Source organism: Oncorhynchus tshawytscha, unplaced genomic scaffold (genome assembly GCF_018296145.1).
Source record: "Oncorhynchus tshawytscha isolate Ot180627B unplaced genomic scaffold, Otsh_v2.0 Un_contig_6829_pilon_pilon, whole genome shotgun sequence".
NCBI lineage: Eukaryota > Metazoa > Chordata > Actinopteri > Salmoniformes > Salmonidae > Oncorhynchus > Oncorhynchus tshawytscha.
In genome coordinates this window covers 163,553-183,953 of record NW_024609670.1, presented here as the reverse complement: position 1 = coordinate 183,953, position 20,401 = coordinate 163,553, and the positions used below count along the sequence as shown (strand labels likewise).

Below are 20,401 nucleotides of genomic sequence, written 5' to 3'. Positions count from 1 at the left end.
AGTCAATGGGTCTGAATACTTTCCGAATGCGCTGTACATCATTTGAAAGACTTCTGTTGATGTGTTTTATTATATTTGTGCATAGAAACTGAAGATCTCGTACAACGCATTGGAACACAGGAGTGATGGCTGCTGATAATGGCTCTACACCTATGTAGATATTACATTTAAAATCTCCCATTTCCAGCTACAATAGTCATTTACAACATTGACAATGTCTACACTTTATTTCTGAGCAATTTGATGTTATTTTAATGGACAAAAAAATTGCTTTTCTTTTAAAAACAAGGACATTTCTAAGTGACCCCAAACTTTTGAACGGTAGTATGTGTGTATATAGGAAAGAGTGATTATTACTGGCCCTTCAACACCACTTCCATCCAGGGACCGACCAGGACCAGCCTTGCTTTGCTTAGCTTCAGAGGCAAGCCAGCAGTGGGACGCAGGGTGGTATGCTACCTAACACACCCCTACAGGTAAGCTTTAGGGACTGACCTGTTCTTTGGTTGATCAGTCGAGGGGGACAACGCCATGAAAAAGACAGGAAATGGTCATGTATTTACCTTTACTACGAATGATCTCAATGGATCTGCTTTTAATGGTTGCTTCTGTGTACATTGGCACACAACAGCTTCAGGACTGGAGAATAGTTACGCAATTACTGGCCCTACCTGTGCAGCTGTAAAAGTCCCCGAAATGACATCAGCCGTTAGTCAGATGTACAATCAGATTCGATCAACAGTATACACAACATATGCAGGCTAAAGGGAATAAAATATTAGCTCTGTCAGTGAATGGGTTCAAATCATAAAATCTACAGCACAAACACACATGGCAGACACACCCGTTTCTCAGAGACCGCCCTATAATCCAGAGCCACGCGACACCAAAACACAGGACCAGCCTGCCTTCATGTTCCACACCCCGGAGACAATTTTCATAAAGCAGCTCCCTTGTCAGCTAATGGGGATCCTAATTAACACTAAATATTGATTACCGACCGACACCCTACAAACATCTAGGTCTACAAACAACCATCTATTTTACACTTCCTCAACCCTCATCCTCAAATAAAGCAAAGGCGACAGACATCCAGACAAAAGGCAGCACAGCACTTTGTGCTTAAACCAGGTGTTTCTCCGTCAAAACAGCCAGGCCACTTATCAGAAATGACAGTGAGGAAGGGATGGCCATTATAGCTCAGCCATGTCAAAGACATGAGCCCCGTTTCCCACAGTAGCTGCCTATTACCTCACGACTGTGTGATCTGTGATTAGAGAGAACCGTTAGCTGTTAGATTTCTGGAAAGGCTCCCAAGCTATTAGGCGGTTTGCAGTCTATGATAATAGCTAAGAAATGTAACCTAGTTTACCTACTCTAAGATGAATGCGTGGTCCTAAATCGAACAAACCTGAGGAGTTCATGATGAAAGAGGACGACTTGTACATTATACTGACTCTAACTGATGGACTAATCAGTCTCATCTTCCTCTTTAATAAGCAGACTCTGGTATTGGCCCAGACCACTGACTGTGTTGCTCTGATGTCTCGGCTGTACTCCTTTCCTTGGCAGAATGCTCGAGATTAGACATTGGCCAGATAAAAAGAGGGTTGGCACCGCTTTCAGTTGGTCCGATCTCAAAGGAAAACCTGCAATAGATCACAGCATCGCACTCGCTCACATCAATGTGTGTGGGCAAAATATGCACAGCGCATGTGTGTTTGGTGTCTTACGTAAGCCGGTTTCCAAGAAATCACTCTTCAAGCACTCTATACAACCTGGATTATCGTGCACACATTGAAGGTTGACAACACTTTAAAAAGCCATTGAAACCCGGTTCTCATGAACATGCCTCTTCAATAATAATGGATGGAAATTGACTGCCAATGTTTATCTATAATGAGTTTCTATAGTGTGCCTGTCTGTCTAGCCTAATATACAGTAAACTTCAAAAGTATTGGGACAGTGACAATTCTTGTTGTTGTTTTGGCTCTGTACTCCAGCACCTTGGATTTGAAATGATACACATGACCACGAGGTTAAAGTGCAGCTTTCATTTGAGGGGATTTTCATCCATATTGTGTGAACCGTTTAGAAAGGAATGCACTTTTTGTCCACAGTCCCCCACATTTTAGAGGGCCAAAAGTATTGGGACAAATTCATTTGTATGTGTATTATACACAGGAGGTTGGTGGCACCTTAATTGGGGAGGACAGGCTTATATTAATGGCTGTAATGGAACAAATGGAATGGTTTCCAACTCATCAAACAAATGGTTGCCATGTGTTTGATATCATTCCATTCACCCCGTTCCAGCCATTAATATGATCCGTCCTCCCCTCACCAGTCTCCTGTGGTATTATAGTATACATATCAGTGGCCATTGGCCTCCCCTTGATATTGATGGTGTTGTTTTGGTTGACCCAGGGGGCGTGGGGGAGGGATCACTCTACTTCTGACTCCTGGAGCTTGTTGTTGTGCACATCTCTGTGTGATTGAGCTGTTTCTGTCGTCACCAACACTTAGTTGGACTTCATTCAGTCATACCTGGTGTGTGTGTGTGTGTGTGTGTGTGTGTGTGTGTGTGTGTGTGTGTGTGTGTGTGTGTGTGTGTGTGTGTGTGTGTGTGTGTGTGTGTGTCTTTGATTAGGATATCCTATAAAGCGTCTGCTAAATGACATATATCTGGGACTTGGATTAGGTGGATCAATCACCAATGTCTCCAGGTAGATAATTCCTTTTCTGCAACTCAGACAAACTATTTCTCTGACCTGTCGCTTATCTCTCTCACACACACCGAAGTTTAGAGGTTCTGCTGGACTTTGGACATGTGTGTGTGTGTGTGTGTTCATGCACCAGAGGAGGCTGGTAGGAGGAGCTATAGGAGGACGTGCTCATTGTAATGGCTGTAATTGTATAAATGGAATGGAGTCGGACATGTGGTTTCCATATGTTTGATGTGTTTTGATACCGTTCCATTTGTTCCATTCCAGCCATTACAATGAGCCCTTCCTCCTATAGCGCCTCCCACCAGCCAACACTGACGTGCACATGTGTATCGATCGCCTGGCCACTTTTCTGACCTGCTGTTTCACCATGTGAAATCCAGCTGTCGATGCCTGTTATATTTCCCCTCTCTCCTGTCCTCATCTAGCTTAGCCTAGCCTATCCACGTCATTCATATTGACCTCCTAGCCTAGCTATCCACTTCACTCTTATTGACCTGTTAGCCTAGCCTAGCTATCCACTTCACTCTTATTGACCTGTTAGCCTAGCCTAGCTATCCGCTTCACTCTTATTGACCTGTTAGCCTAGCCTAGCTATCCACTTCACTCTTATTGACCTGTTAGCCTAGCCTAGCTATCCACTTCACTCTTATTGACCTGTTAGCCTAGCCTAGCTATCCGCTTCACTCTTATTGACCTGTTAGCCTAGCCTAGCTATCCACTTCACTCTTATTGACCTGTTAGGCTGTTAGCCTAGCCACATTGCCTTGCCTCCAGTGCAAAATATGCTGTTATGTAATGTTTTTGACAGGGGCTGACGTGTAGCGATTACCAATGTCTCGCTGTCAGTGCAGCACATGTGGATGAATTTTCGTGGAAGTTTGGCGAGAGGCCAAACCAGCCTCCCTCCCTTTACATGACCACATTGTGCAATGTGTGCTTTTCTCCCTGCTGGATGGAAACCATTCATTTAAAGAGCAGTCGATCTCCCCCACAGATTAGGCCTAGTCTTTGGTCGAGCAAGACACCACCACCTCACATTAGAATGTAGTCAATAGACTCTTGTATCCTGGTATTTTGAGTTGGAATGTGGAGATTTTGCATTGAGATGAGAATCTTCATACATTGTGAATTCTTATTTCATTTTTATGGGTTTTGTGTTCAGGGCATTGGGGATTCAAAGGCCTGTCTGGTTAGTGGTTGTTTGTTATTGGAACAGGATGGACAGACATGAAAGCAAAAGAAGGGATAGAGAGGATTACTGGTTTTGTCCCGTTCTCTCTATCTCTGGTTGATTACTGGTTTTGTCCCGTTCTCTCTATCTCTGGTTGATTACTGGTTTTGTCTCGTTCTCTCTATTTCTGGTTGATTACTGGTTTTGTCCCGTTCTCTCTATCTCTGGTTGATTACTGGTTTTGTCCCGTTCTCTCTATCTCTGGTTGATTACTGGTTTTGTCCCGTTCTCTCTATCTCTGGTTGATTACTGGTTTTGTCCCGTTCTCTCTATCTCTGGTTGATTACTGGTTTTGTCCCGTTCTCTCTATCTCTGGTTGATTACTGGTTTTGTCTCGTTCTCTCTATCTCTGGTTGATTACTGGTTTTGTCCCGTTCTCTCTATCTCTGGTTGATTACTGGTTTTGTCCCGTTCTCTCTATCTCTGGTTGATTACTGGTTTTATCCCGTTCTCTCTATCTCTGGTTGATTACTGGTTTTGTCCCGTTCTCTCTATCTCTGGTTGATTACTGGTTTTGTCTCGTTCTCTCTATCTCTGGTTGATTACTGGTTTTGTCTCGTTTTCTCTATCTCTGGTTGATTACTGGTTTTATCCCGTTCTCTATATCTCTGGTTGATTACTGGTTTTATCCCGTTCTCTCTATCTCTGGTTGATTACTGGTTTTGTCCCGTTCTCTCTATCTCTGGTTGATTACTGGTTTTGTCTCGTTCTCTCTATCTCTGGTTGATTACTGGTTTTGTCCCATTCTCTCTATCTCTGGTTGACTACTGGTTTTGTCCCGTTCTCTCTATCTCTGGTTGATTACTGGTTTTGTCTCGTTCTCTCTATCTCTGGTTGATTACTGGTTTTGTCTCGTTCTCTCTATCTCTGGTTGATTACTGGTTTTGTCCCATGATTACTGGGTTTTGTCCCGTTCTCTCTATCTCTGGTTGATTACTGGTTTTGTCTCGTTCTCTCTATCTCTGGTTGATTACTGGTTTTGTCTCTCTCTATCTCTGGTTGATTACTGGTTTTGTCTCGTTCTCTCTATCTCTGGTTGATTACTGGTTTTGTCCCGTTCTCTCTATCTCTGGTTGATTACTGGTTTTATCCCGTTCTCTATATCTCTGGTTGATTACTGGTTTTGTCCCGTTCTCTCTATCTCTGGTTGATTACTGGTTTTGTCCCGTTCTCTCTATCTCTGGTTGATTACTGGTTTTATCCCGTTCTCTCTATCTCTGGTTGATTACTGGTTTTGTCCCGTTCTCTCTATCTCTGATTGATTACTGGTTTTGTCCCGTTCTCTCTATCTCTGGTTGATTACTGGTTTTATCCCGTTCTCTCTATCTCTGGTTGATTACTGGTTTTGTCTATCTCTGGTTGATTACTGGTTTTATCCCGTTCTCTCTATCTCTGGTTGATTACTGGTTTTATCCCGTTCTCTCTATCTCTGATTGTTGATTACTGGTTTTTTTATCCCATTCTCTCTATCTCTGATTGATTACCCGTTCTCTATATCTCTGGTTGATTACTGGTTTTGTCCCGTTCTCTCTATCTCTGGTTGATTACTGGTTTTACTGTCCCGTTCTCTCTATCTCTGGTTGATTACTGGTTTTATCCCGTTCTCTATATCTCTGGTTGATTACTGGTTTTATCGTTCTCTCTATCTCTGGTTGATTACTGGTTTTATCCCGTTCTCTATATCTCTGGTTGATTACTGGTTTTATCCCGTTCTCTCTATCTCTGGTTGATTACTGGTTTTATCCCGTTCTCTCTATCTCTGATTGATTACTGGTTTTATCCCGTTCTCTCTATCTCTGATTGATTACTGGTTTTATCCCGTTCTCTCTATCTCTGATTGATTACTGGTTTTATCCCGTTCTCTATATCTCTGGTTGATTACTGGTTTTGTCCCGTTCTCTCTATCTCTGGTTGATTACTGGTTTTATCCCGTTCTCTCTATCTCTGGTTGATTACTGGTTTTGTCTCGTTCTCTCTATCTGTGGTTGATTACTGGTTTTGTCACATTCTCTCTATCTCTGGTTGATTACTGGTTTTGTCCCGTTCTCTCTATCTCTGGTTGTGGCAACTCCAAGATAGAGGGAGGAATCCTGATTGAACCAATACTGTGGAGGAGGAGTGAAGGCAGAGGGAGTGGCGATCGGAGGATCTTTCCCTCTCCCATCTCCTCCCTGCTTCTCTTCGTCACTAGGTTAGGCACCACCCTTTTAGGGAGTGTACACACACACACACACACTCCTGCTCTCTCCTGCTTACAGTGACCACCAGCTACTGTATACTGAACTCTGTGTCCGTAGACCTGCTGTACTGCTCTACCCAGAGAGAGATGAGCTCTGGTTGGACTCCAGCAGCAGGACTGTAAGGGCTTGGTCTGTAGAGTTGGATGATATCACTCAGTGGCTGTACTCTTTGAAGCCTGTGTTGCAGGAGGCTTGCTTGCTCCACGTGCCTCAGAGAGCGAGACGGGAGAGAAGAGATTTACAGAGGCAAGCCATCTAGACGTGACATATAGACAGCACCTGCTCTCTCTCTCTCAAGGAGCTCTTCTCTTGTTCTCCTCTCAGTTGGCCTGCCTGCCATCCCACACTGACTAGACAGGGTGAGTAGGCTTCAGACAGAGGGAATGACAGATCTTTCTCTCTCTTTTTCACTTTCCGCTGTTCACTCATAGTGTCTTGATCTTTGATACTTGCTCCTTCTTTCTGTCTGTCCTCTTCACTACCTCTCATTCCTTTAGTTTCCTGTCCTTTCATCTCTACCTCTCTCTTCCTATAATGTGTGTGTGGTAACGTGTTTGTTGGCGTGGGGTGATCTCACCACAGGGCTTGACAGTTGTGTGTGTGTGTGTGTGTGTGTGTGTGTGTGTGGGATAGCTGAGTGAGGGACAGGGTGATTACAGTGTGCAGTTTTCTGGCTCCTGAGGAGCTGAGGCAGGCTCCAACAAGATACACCTAACACCTCTAGGGAGCGTTTAAAGTGTGTTGTTTGCGTCCGTGCATAGTATTTTTTAAAGATCCTGTCGGCAAAGCTCTATGAAGTTGTCATTACAAAGTAATTATTCACGCACATCGCCAGCGGCAGCATAATCCTGCTGACTCTGGCTCAACCGAAAAGGGAATGTGAAGAAGGAGCTTTTACAGTTTTAGAATAGTAAACATGACATCATCCCTATACTGAGTCAGTCAAGTGTTAAATCACAGATGGGCTTTATGGTCGGGTCATCTAAGGCTCTCTGCCACTGAACTATGGAAGACACACAAGACCCACAAGACCTATTCATCAACCTATGGGTCCCATTTCTCATTCATGTTAAGGCTGTGTGTGTGTGTGTGTGTGTGTGTGTGTGTGTGTGTGTGTGTGTGTGTGTGTGTGTGTGTGTGTGTGTGTGTGTGTGTGTGTGTGTGTGTGTGTGTGTGTGTGTGTGTGTGTGTGTATATATATATATATGAGTCTGGCTACAGACCATGGGGAAAGAAAGAGCACTTTGAGCTTGTGGAGGATCTGCAGCAGGTTAAATGTTATACTAGAGAGAGAGAGAGCCTGGGACTTGCAGCACTATCAATGGGCAAACTCCCACTACAGGACAATGTGTGTGTTGAAGTGTACAAGCATCTGTATACAGGCTGCACGCCATACAGAACACATGCTAACTCTGAATGAACAACAGTCAGCTGTTTTCCACTTGCTTTTGTATGCATTAACATGCGTTTGTGCACCTGCGTGTGTGCATGCGAGTTGGAGCATTCTTAGAATGCTAGAATTGTATGCATACGTCTGCTGCCAAAGTCAATGGTATTGAAGCCCAGAGGAAGTATGAATGTGGAAATAACATGTATGCATGTTTTGCACAAACAGATAGCCTATAGTCCTCCTATGGCCAAACAACTTCCCTATACAGTATACAGGTGTAGTGCCAAACTACTGTCAACACTCACTCACCACTTCCTACATGTTGATACACTCTGGTAAAGTCTGGTAAAACGTCCTTTTAAAAGTTTCAAAAGCAGAACACCAGGCAATGGAATCCTGGTATTGTGCGGGTTCAGATAGCAATATAAAGTGCTGCTTTGTGTTGTGCAGATCTTCAAGCCGTAGGGATATCTCCAGTGACAGGAGTGAATTTAATGATTAACTAATGGGTGAATTAGGTGAGCAGGGTGTGGTGTGTCCAACAATGGGACTATGCCTATATCTACACGTTACTTCTCTCATTGTAGGCCAATGCAACCCTTTACAGTACAAATCAATCAGAAGGCTATGCTATCCCACCTCAGCACACACACACACACACACACACACACACACACACACACACACACACACACACACACACCCCACACACACACACACACACCACTCGCCCCATCAAGGCATCTCCTTCTATAGTACATTCCTCTTTTCCATGTACATTCTACAGTGTTGGGCTGTTATTGTGTTACCTGGGCTGCATGGCCTTCTCTTACAGGGAGAAAGCCTGTAGCGCGCGGCTGTCGTCTGAGTATCATGTCAGACAGGAACGTAGACACACACACACAGACCTGGACATTCCCTGGCTCGTGTTTCCCCTTGAGCGCTTACAAAACACGGCAGGCGACCCGGCAACAGCCCTCACTCTATCTCCCCCTTCCTCACTCACCTTACCCCCTCCTCAACTATCCCAGACTCGCCCTCTTCTCCCACCTTACCCCCTCCACAACTATCCCAGACTCGCCCTCTTCTCCCACCTTACCCCCTCCTCCACTAACCCTCTCACAGGCTCTCATAGTGGAAACATCAGTGGAAAGATAGTTTAATAGTAACATATTCTCCTAAACCATATAAACATAAGACAAGACATTAGGTTGAGGTAAAGGTGAGAGATTTGTAGTTTGGTTGTGAAGGGGGTAGCGGGAGTTGTAGTTTGGTTGTGAAGGGGGCAGAGGGAGTTGTAGTTTGGCTGTGAGGGAGTTGTAGTTTGGCTGTGAGGGAGTTGTAGTTTGGCTGTGAGGGAGTTGTAGTTTGGCTGTGAGAGAGTTTGTAGTTTGTTTGGCTGTGAAAGGAGTTTGGCTGTGAGGGAGTTGTAATTGTAGTTTGGCTGTGAGGGAGTTGTAGTTTGGCTGTGAGTTGTAGTTTGGCTGTGAGAGAGTTGTAGTTTGGCTGTGAGGGAGTTGTAGTTTGGCTGTGAGGGAGTTGTAGTTTGGCTGTGAGAGAGTTGTAGTTTGGCTGTGAGAGAGTTGTAGTTTGGCTGTGAGAGAGTTGTAGTTGTAGTTTGGCTGTGAGAGTTGTAGTTTGTAGTTTGGCTGTGAAGGAGTTGTAGTTTGGCTGTGAGAGAGTTGTAGTTTGGCTGTGAGAGAGTTGTAGTTTGGCTGTGAGAGAGTTGTAGTTTGGCTGTGAAGGAGTTGTAGTTTGGCTGTGAGGGAGTTGTAGTTTGGCTGTGAGGGAGTTGTAGTTAGGCTGTGAGGGTGGCGGAGGGAGTTGTAGTTTGGCTGTAAGGGAGTTGTAGTTAGGCTGTGGTGAAGGGAGTTGTGAGGTGACATGATCCTTAGAGAGAGAGAGAGATCACTGATAGATGTTGGAGGTTTAGTGGTGGGTGGAAGGTGTCATGGTGCCTCCAGCTTCAGGCATGGTGTTCTAACAGAGAGTCTGTAGTCCATCTCAGCCACAGAGGTAAATAGAGAGATCAAATCAAATTAAATGTTATTTGTCACATGCACCGAATACAACAGGTGTAGACCTTACCATGAAATTCTTACTTACAAGCCCTTAACCCTTAACCAACAATGCAGTTCAAAATATTTGCTAAATACATTTTTAAATGAAAACTAACAATAAGATTACATTACAATAACAAAGCTATATACAGGGGGTACCAGTACCAAGTCAATGTGCGGGGCTACAGGTTAGTCAAAGTAATTTGTACATGTAGTTAGGGGTAAAGTGACTATGCATCGATAATGCCCAGCCAGTAGCAGCAGTGTAAAAACAAAGTGTGGTGGGGTCAATATAAATATTTTGGGTGGCCATTTGATTAATTATTCAGCAGACTTATGGCTTGGGGGTAGAAGCTGTTAAGGAGCCTTTTGGACCTAGACTTGGTGCTCCAGTACCGCTTGCCGTGCGTTAGCAGAGAGAACAGTCTATGACTTGGGTGACTGGAGTCTTTGACAATAATTTGTGCCTTCCTCTGACACCGCCTAGTAAATAGGTCCTGGATGACAAGAAGTTTGGCCCCAGGGATGTATTGGGCCGTACACACTACCCTCTGTAGTGCCTTACGGTCAGATGCCAAGCAGTTACCATACCAGGTGGTGATGCAACCAGTCAGGATGCTCTCGATGGTGCAGCTGTAGAACTTTTGAGGATCTGGGGACCCATGCCAAATATTTTCAGTCTCCTGAGGGGGAAAAGGTGCTGTTGTGCCCTCTACATGACTGTCTTGTTGTGTTTGGACCATGATAGTTTGTTGGTGATGTGGACACCAAGGAACTTGAAACTCTCGACCCGCTCCACTACAGCCCCATCGATGTTAATGGGAGCCTGTTCGGCCCTCCTTTTCCTGTAGTCCACGATCAGCTCCTTTGTCTTGCTCACATTGAGGGAGAGGTTGTTGTCTCTGAGCCTCCCTATAGGCTGACTCATCGTTGTCGGTGATCAGGCCTACCACTGTTGTGTCGTCAGCAAACTTAATGATGGTGATGGAATCGTGCTTGGCCTGCAGTCATGGGTGAACAGGGAGTACAGAAGGGGTTGCAGAGGGAGGTGTTTAGTCCCAGGATCTTTAGCTTAGTGATGAGCTTTATGGGCACTATGGTGTTGAACGCTGAGCTGTAGTCAATGAACAGCATTCTCACATAGGTGTTAATTTTGTCCAGGTGTGAGAGGGCAGTGTAGAGTGTGATTGAGATTGCTTCATCTGTGGATCTGTTGGTGCGGTATGCGAATTGGAGTGGATCTAGGGTTTCCGGGATGATGGTGTTGATGTGAGCCCAGACCAGCCTTTCAAAGCACTACATATGGCTACTGACATGAGTGCTACGAGGCGGTAGTCATTTAGGCAGATTACCTTCACATTCTTGGGGACAGGGACTATGGTGGTCTGCTTGAAACATGTAGGTATTACTTACTCGGGTCAGGGAGAGGTTGAAAATTTCAGTGAAGACACTTCCCAGTTGGTCCGTGCATGCTCTGGGTACACGCCCTGGTAATCCGTCTGGCCCTGCAGCCTTGTGAATGTTGACCTGTTTAAAGGTCTTGCTCACATTGGCTATAGAAAGCGTAATCACACAGTCATGGAACAGTCATGGAACAGCTGGTGCTCTCATGCATGCTTCAGTGTTGCTTGCCTAGAAGCGAGCATAAAAGACAGTTAGCATAAAATACATTTGTCCTGTATTGACGCTTTGCCTGTTTGATGGTTTGTCTGAGGGCATAGCAGGATTTCTTATAAGCGTCCGGATTAGTGCTAATGCATGTGAACTTTGCCCTCCTCCTGGCTCTGAACTTTGACATGTTGCCCTGTGGAAATCTAGAGATGCGTCCCAAATATCACCCCATTCCCTATATAGTGCACTACTTTTGACCAGGGCTCATGGGGCTGTGGAGAGTCCTGAACACACCAAGGTGACTGGGGTGAGACGGTAACGCACCCAGCTCTCACAGGATTAAAGAACAGATTGTTGAAAGCCACTGAAATATGAAAGACGTGAAAAATGCAACTTGAGATTGGTCTTCTACATTTGTCTTTGTGATGCGTTTCACAGTGGTTTTTACAGCACCCTTTTACCATATGAAGTTGTGAGTCATTGGTTATAGCCCTCCGTTGACAAAAATAGATGTTCTACAGTCCAACTGATAGAGCTAGCTCTATATCTTATGTACCTTGCTCTCCATTATACAGCAAGAGATATCCAGCCTTTACAATGTGCTATACAGACATATTTGACATTTTTGGAGCAGTGGAAGGCTTTTGATCAGCAAGATGACAGGGTTAAAAATAGAATAATCTGTACTCGTCATCGTTTCCTTGTTCAGACGGCCCCCACTATGCAGCCAAGCTGTGTACCTACTTGCTGTTAAAGCACAAAATGGAACTGTCACTTTCTCTCACTACTTAACTCTGTATTTGAAGTCTATGACTACAGGCTGGATTTCTAGGAAAAGGGTTGGTGGTTTTTCTCCTCTTGGAGGCTTGTCACACTTTGTCTGTGTCTGAAATGGCACCCTATTCCCTTTATAGTGCACTACTTGTGTCCAGGGCCTATATACTGTATATAGTAATGCACTCTTATTAGGCAAGACTGCCTTCTCACCTTGTGCACCAGAGGCATGGAATAGTCTACAACCCATGCTTCATCTAGATAGGTTAGTGCCACTGAATGAATTACACATTCTGATGGTAGACTCTGTTACAGAGGAGTTTAAATGCTTTTTTTTAGGCTGGATCATGTTGTTGAATTGTATTGTTGTATGTTTTAATTCTGTCATGTATTGATTGTTGCAGCTTCCTTGGCCAGGTCTCCCTCGAAAAAGAGACTGGGTCTCAATGGGCTTTTCATAGTTAAATAAAATCAAATAGGCTGCCATTTCGAACGCAGCTTTTGAGATTGCCATTTTCAAGCCCCTCACTGTGAAGTTCTTCTTTTCATTGTGTTCCCTCTGTAGAAGAGGAAGAGAGACAGGTGGGTTTGGAGAGAAGCAGAGGGTTGAGAGATAATGATCAGGTTCTATGTATTTGGGTTAATGACTCGAAGCGGGGAAAGACACATTCAAATAGAGAGCCTTGGAGCAGAACGATGTCAACTCGGCTCTCTACAGCTGAACCAATGGAGAGAGCCTTGTTGGAGCTGGGTCGTGTTCATAAGGGAATACTGTAGCGAAACGTTGTGCAACGGAAAACAAAAATGAGTGAATTTATTGGATAAGTCCAGCTGTTTTCTTCCGTTGCGTGCACTTATGAACACCACCCAGAGCCAACCAACGATCAACGTCCCGTCATTCATTCCAACAGGGCCCATCAAGCCTGTTCTCACTGACTCAAAACTGACAGGCAATAGGCTGACACTATCAGGTACACCCAACAGGCTCCTACTGAGGGGTAGTAGAGAGCTACTGTCTCTGACTGCTACTGACAGGGATGGGATATGGCTGTTGGCTGTTGCTTTCTCTTTCGTTTGAGGACACAGATGTTGCCCAGAGCAAGAGCGGAGAGAAGATAGGCCCAGTCTGATAGGACCGTTGTGTTGTTTGTGTAAATATACACATAGGACCTGGTAGACACATTCCTGCTTTCTGTCTTGACATGCATTGAGAGATTTCACTGTTTGGGATTGTGTGTTGGCTTTTGTTCATTTGAGGTAAAAACATTTGTCAGCAGTCTCAATGCATTATTTCCCCTAGTGTAGTTCACCTAGGAAGCTATCTGTTGGCAGTGCAGCTGCAGGGATATGGCATTGCCAGTGTGAGCCATCTGTGTCCCACGGCTGGTTGGGTTCATTCACTCACCTGAAAAGGTTAACGAAGCTCTCGTCAGGTAGAGAACATTCGGGCGTGACCGCACAGCGCTCTAAACGCTCACCCGGGGGTAGAAGACGATAGGGCCACAGAGACTGAGACGAGCTGAAGGATGGGAAATCTTATTCCCTGTTTCTCGCTTTCTTTTTCTCTATCTCTCGGAGTCTCCTCTCTCTTTCTGTTCCTACTTCTCTCTCCTTTCCCTCTCTCTTTCCCCCCTCTCTCTCTCTCTCTCTCTCTCTCTCTCTCCCCCTCTCTCTCCCCCTCTCTTTCCCTCTCTCTTTCCTTCTCTCTTTCCCTCTTTCTCTCTCTCTCTCTCTCTCTCTTTCCATCTCTCTTTCTCTCTCTCTCTCTCTCTTTCTCTCTTTCCCTCTCTCTCTTCTCTCTTCCTCTCTCTCTCTCTCTCTCTCTCTCTTTCCATCTCTCTTTTCCCCCTCTCTCTTTCCCTCTCTCTCTCTCTCTCTCTCTCTCTCTCTCTCTCTCTCTTCTCTTTCCATCTCTCTTTTCCCCCTCTCTCTCCCCATCTCTTTCCTTTTCTTTCTTTCTCTCACCTTCTTTCCCATCTCTCTCTCTTTTACCCCTCTCTCTCTCTCTTTCTCTCTCTTTTACCCCTCTCTCTCTCTCTCTCTCCCTCTCTCTCCCCCTCTCTCCCCCTCTCTGCTTCTGTTGAGGCCAACCAACCACCACCACTAAAGCCACACCCGCACCAACCCACCACTGGCCTGCCTGGCTCCCAGTGTTTTATTTTTACCTCTTCCCCCCCACAATGATGTCACTCTGTCTTCGTCGTTGCCATATTTTTACTGGCACCATCTGCATCGCCAGAAAAAACTCACTTCCATCCAAACACAGAGAGGGATGATGTCATTAAGCCATAGGTCATTTCCAGGTGACACAACAGGCCATATCCTTTGGGCTCCAGATAGCGGTTTCCTTTAGGCACAGATCTAGGATCAGTTTACCCTCAGCAAACCTTTAACTTTAACCATTGGAAATAAAAAATGTTAAACTGACCTTAGATCAGTGTTTGAGGAGCCACTACATACTACCACTATTTACATTTGAGTAATTTAGCAGATGACCTAATCCGGAGCAATTAGGGTTAAGTGCTCACGGGCACGCCAGCAGATTCCTCACCTAGTCCGCTCGGATTTCGAACCAGAGACCTTTCGGTTTACACTCATCATACCCTAACCTTGACCATTTGAGTGAAACACTGACCTAAGATCAGCGTCTATAGGGGCAGCTTCATCCTGCTCACAGTTTTGGTCCTGTACTGTTACTGTACTGTAACCTCAGGTCCACCAGCCTCTCCTCTAATTCATAAATAATGACCATGCAGCAGTAATAGACATGCAGGCAGACAGACATGTTGGCTAGCCAGGCTGGGTCCCAGACGTTCTTCCACACAGGCACTTATTCTAGCACATAGATGACTTATCCACTAGCTGGAGTACTAGATTGGCTTTAACAGGCACTAAAACAGACTGAAACAGGGAGGGACTACCTGGTCCAATAAGAAACACTCTTTTTAGCTTCCCGTTGAAAAACGTTTTCAAACGTTTTCCCTAATGGATAGGATCCTGAAGTGCAGGCTGCAGAGAGGCGGATGGACTAACAAGAGGCTTACGGTTTGGGAGGAGGTCTAATAGTGATTATCTTGCTCTTCACTTTACTGAACGGTTCCAATCCCCCATGGTGGTTGACAGTGTTAGGGTGCAGCTTTTACAATAGGTCCATCTATCCTGTCACCGTGTAGAATGTCAATTGGAGTGGGCAGCTTGCCATTTTGATTCTAATGACTGTTATGTGGTGGCCTGCTTTTCGTAGATGTTTTTTTTAATGTCTGGTTGACATAGATGGATCTCTCACACTCTGGTAAGATTGGGCTGAAGTGCTGTCTCGTTAAGGCATATATCTAGTTCTGTATCTGTGTTCTGTTGTACGCGTGGCCAACAATCAACAACCTTGTTAAAGGCACCATTAAATTAACTTTGAGAAACAGGCAATTCTCCTTCACTGACCATTCTTCCTCTCTCTCCCCCTCCTCCTCTCCTCCCTCTCCCTCCTTCTCCCCTCCTCCATCTCTCTCTTCCTACTTCTGCCTTGTCTTCCGCTCTGCCTAATGTGTTTGTGTAGTGATGTATGATGTTGATCCAAAAAACAGGATTCTACATTTTCTCTCGCTCTCTTGCTCTCTCCATCCTAGATGACATGGCGTCCTCAGTATCGCAGCTCCAAGTTCCGCCACGTGTTCGGTAAGGCCGCCACCAAGGAGAACTGCTACGATGGCGTGCCCATCACGCGGAGCGTCCACGACAACCACTTCTGCGCCGTCAACCCGCGTTTCATTGCCGTCATCACAGAGTGCGCCGGAGGTGGAGCCTTCCTGGTCCTCTCTGTCCATCACGTGAGTCTCCGCCCACCTTTGCTTTTTTTTTGAGAAATAGATGTGAAATCTCTCTCTTGTCGAGGTAGAAGTTTTTCTTGACCGTAGGTCTGGGATCAGAATATCAGTCGTTAGGGGTAACTTCTACCTACACGGTGATGTCATTGTTGGTGAATTAGTGAGTATTTGAGGGTCTTCACATTTGATAGATTCTGGGCATATTGTATGAGATGCCCTGCTGCGTTATATTACCTAAAATGTCTGTTTTTAGCTTTGACTTTTCATGTTGAGGTATCCCTCCAAGCCCTCTGTAGTCTGTTGCTAAGGCTGATGTTTTGGGGGAGGTTCACTTCAAACAGCGCCCCAGCCAAAGACCGGCAAAAAAAGACAGAAAGAAAATGCAGGGAAAGTTAAACCGTCTAACCCATAACTTTCCCTCCTAAAACACCTGTCATCTTTATTTTGTTACCCCTCCACAAACTCTTTCTCCCTCCTTCCCTTTGCTGTCTAGATATCAAAAATCAATCTGACTCGTAAATGATGTATACAAAGATGTCCTTTATTATGTGTAGCCTCTTATCAGTGGAGGCATTGTGTTGATCTCTCCACTGAACTTGGCTTTCTCTTTCAACTCCCTGTACGGCTATAGCACCTCCAGACCTCTTCACCTGAACACCAGCTGAATTTACAGGCTTTCATTTATCAAAGACCTTGCAGTGATTCATCAGAAAGGCTCTCGATCCACCGCTCCTCCCTCTTTTCCCTCTTCCTTTTTTCCTGTCTTCTCCCTTCTTTTTCCCCTCTTTCTTCTTGAAGGGGTGTCTCTCTGAATGTATCCTACTCCTCTTCTTGGCTCAGACAGGAGTTACATAGGGACTCAGGAATGACATAACTCACCTATGTCCCCCTCCACCCGTCGCAAGGAGTTGAAACTATGGCTTGTCTCAGAGACGCCCTCCCCTACCCCGACACACACACAGGCACGCACACACACACCGTTTGGTCCCTATAATCTAATACATGTATGACCCATCTCTCTCTCTGACAGCATGTTCTTAGACTGAGTCATTCATGTAGTTTCAGGGCTCACCCCCCTATCCCAAACACACCTTGCCTACACACACACACACACACACACACACCATGCTCCTCCTGGACACCAATGATGTCATGCAGTGTGTGTATGTGTGTTGTGTCAGTCACCTGTCACAACACACCTGTGAGTGGTTCTTTTCAGACTCATTAGTAAGGGAGCTAAGACAGGCCTGGATTACTGCATTCTTAAACTTCTTGAATTGTCTGATGCAAATCAGATTGAGACCATAAGGATTGTGTAATAGAGACATGTTGTGTTAAAACAATGGTGAATAGTGAACACGCCCCAGCATTGCTCAACATGCTCACCTCTGTCATAAGTTGCTGATCTTGATAGATTATGTCTAGATCTATTCAGGAAGTGTCTGAGTTGACAGACATCTAAAGAATAAAACACATTAATACGGTTGGCTTTTAAAACTGTTTTTACACTCTTTCTTAAATTACTTCTTTATGTACCACCTTTGCCATCATGTTAGCCAGCTAGGGTATTGAAGTTAATTATTCGTAAACTATTCCTTGCTGTCATTGCCTATTGCTCAATTGTCTTCAGGTAGGTGAAGGGCTTGCTATGCCGCCTTGCATAGACTTGCTGGTTAGCTCTGTAGTGAGGTTGTCATTCAGTATGCTGAGGTAGGCTGCCTGTCCTGACTTGTAAAGAGGACTCAGACTTGGTTCTTTCTAGGCTGGTCTGCCGATTACATCATGTTTACCTGGACAAATTCTGTCCCTGACTTTGAATACTGGATATTTGTTGAACGGTTTCTTCGAGTAATGAATATTCATTTTATCTTGCGATTTCCCCTGTTTACCTTAGTCCTAGTCCTTATATGTTTATGTATAGTCTGTATCCTGCCTACACATTTCTACCTGAAGTAATGATGAATAAGATCAAACCTCAGACTCTAGCTCCACTTTCTCCTGACCCCATGGCTCCTAGGAATCTTGCAAACACACACTGACTTCAGGGCAGGAGTGTGATGCCTGATGTAATGTTCTATTGCCCCCCCCTGTCTGTGTTATTCAGACAGGGAAGGTGGACCCCCTTCACCCCAAAGTGTCAGGCCACAGAGGTAACGTACTGGACATCAAATGGAACCCCTTCAACGACTTCTGTATAGCATCCTGCTCGGAGGACTCCACGGTCAGTAGTGTACACACACACACATGAAATCACTTTTCCATTCATTTCATACCACTGACTAAGTAGCCAACTGGGGTTAGAGCAACATCTTTTAAACAGTCAAAGATAACTGGAGGGCCTAGGTAATAGCTGTCTGAAGTCCTGACCTGTACTACCACCTGTAACATGTTTGAGACTTACAACTCTTCTTTGTGTGTTATGAATTAGCCGCTGGTCAGTCTCAAATTCCTCACCTTTCAGTTTGGCTCTCTGAGTTGGCTCTAGTCAATGGTTAGCTTTGAAGTGTGTGTATGTAACTTTTTACGTGTGTCCGTGTGCATGTGTATTTGTGTGTCTGCACGTGGGTGTGCCTGTGTGTGTGTGTCTGTCTCTGTGTATTTGTGTGTATGTGTGTGTGTGTGGGGGGGGGTATTTGTGTGTGTGTGTGTGTGTTGCTCTAACAGGTGAAGGTGTGGGACATCCCTCCCCATGGTGTGCTGAAGAACCTGACGGTGCCGTGGAAGGAGCTGCAGGGTCACAGCCGCAGGGTGGGCCTCATCGAGTGGCACCCTACTGCCAACAATGTGCTCTTCAGCACTGGCTATGACTACCAGGTAACACACACACACTAACCCTCAGATACACAAGCTCATGTATACAGTGCCTTCAGAAAGTATTCACACCCCTTGACTTTTTTCACATTTTATTGTGTTACAGCCTGAATTTAAAATGGATTCAATGGAGATTTTGTGTCACTGATCTACACACAATACCCCATAATGTCAAAGTGGAATTGTGTTTTTAGACATTTTTACAAATGAATTAAAAATGAAAAGCTGAAATGTCTTGCCTCAATAAGTATTCAAAAACCAGGAAGGTTTTTCAATCCCTCGCAAAAAAGGGAACCTATTGGTACTTTGGATGGTGTATCAATACACCCAATCACTACAAAGATACGTGTCCTTCCTAACTCAGTTGACGGAGAGGAAGGAAACCGCTCAGAGATTTCAACCAGTTAAATGGCTGTGATAGGAGAAAACTGAGGATGGATCAACAACACTAATCTAAATGACAGAGTGAAAAGAAGGAACCCTGTACAGAATAAAACTATTCCAAAACATGCATTCTGTTTGCAATAAGGCACTAAAGTAATATTGCAAAAAATGTGGCAAGGAAATTAACTTTTTGTCCTGAATTAAAGCATTATGTTTGGAGAAAATCAAAGACAACACATTACTGAGTACCACTCTTCATACTTTCAAGCATAGTGGTGGCTGCATGTTGTGGGTATGCTTGTCATCGGCAAGGGAATTTGTTTCGATAAAAAGAAAAGCGGATCGAGCTAATACACCTTTCAGCAGGACAATAACCTAAACGCAAGGCCAACTATACACTGGAGTTTACTAAGACAACATTGAATGTTCTTGAGTGACCTAGTTACAGTTTTGACTTCAATTGGCTTGAAAATCTATGGCAAGACTTGAAAATGGCTGTCTAGCAATGATTAACAACCAACTTGACAGAGCTTGAAGAGTTTTAAAAAGAATAATAGGGAAATATTGTACGATCCAGGTGTGTAACTTACCCAGAAAGACTCACAGCTGTAATCGCTGCCAAAGGTGATTCAGGGGGATGAATACTTGTCTAATCAAAATATATTAGTGTTTTATTTTCCATTAATAAAATAAAATGTTAGAATTTTTCTTCCACTTTGACATTCAAGTATTTTGTGTAGATCGTTGACAAAAAATGACAAATCCATTTGAATCATTGTAAAGTCACACACACACACACACACACTCAGACCCATATACCCTCACAGCTACTCCTGCTCACACACACTTGCATAAAGATACTCAGACACACTCAATGTAATATATCGCACATATACAGAATAGTGAGAGCTAACCTGGAAATAGCTTTGGCAGGAATAATCTATCAATGTTGAAATGCAGCCAAACGGGTCACCACATTCTACTGCAGCTTAATCTGCTTGGCAAAGTGCAACAGTAAGCATCACAATTTTTATTTTATTTCAGCTTTATTTAACTAGGCAAGTCAGTTAAGAACAAATTCTTATTTACAATGACGGCCTACCCCAGCCAAACCCTAACGACGCTTGGCCAATTGTGCGCCGCCCTATGGGACTCCCTATCACGCCTGGTTATGATACAGCCTGGAATCTAACCAGGGTCTGTAGTGACGCCTCTAGAACTGAGATGCAGTGCCTTGGACCGGAACCCAAATCGATCACTGTCTATCTGCCTCACATGAACATTGCTCTTTGTTGACCTTTAAAGATTCCTTGGCAATCTGTTGAGCTCCTCAGTACTTGAATATTAGAC

The 20,401-nt window shown here is 44.6% G+C and overlaps 1 protein-coding gene across 3 annotated transcripts in view; it reads left to right on the top strand.

Moving 5' to 3' along the window:
- The window catches only part of coro2aa (coronin 2Aa), a 55,355-nt gene that overhangs the window by 16,768 nt on the left and 18,186 nt on the right, over positions 1-20,401 (top strand). For 2 of the 3 annotated variants that reach the window (XM_042316813.1, XM_042316815.1), the window contains exons 2-4: positions 15,659-15,859; positions 17,961-18,077; positions 18,521-18,670. In XM_042316813.1, the coding sequence (XP_042172747.1) occupies positions 15,659-15,859; positions 17,961-18,077; positions 18,521-18,670 (468 nt within the window). Of the gene's footprint in view, positions 1-6,193; positions 6,560-15,658; positions 15,860-17,960; positions 18,078-18,520; positions 18,671-20,401 lie in introns of those variants that run through there. The other variant, XM_042316814.1, reaches the window with a different exon arrangement.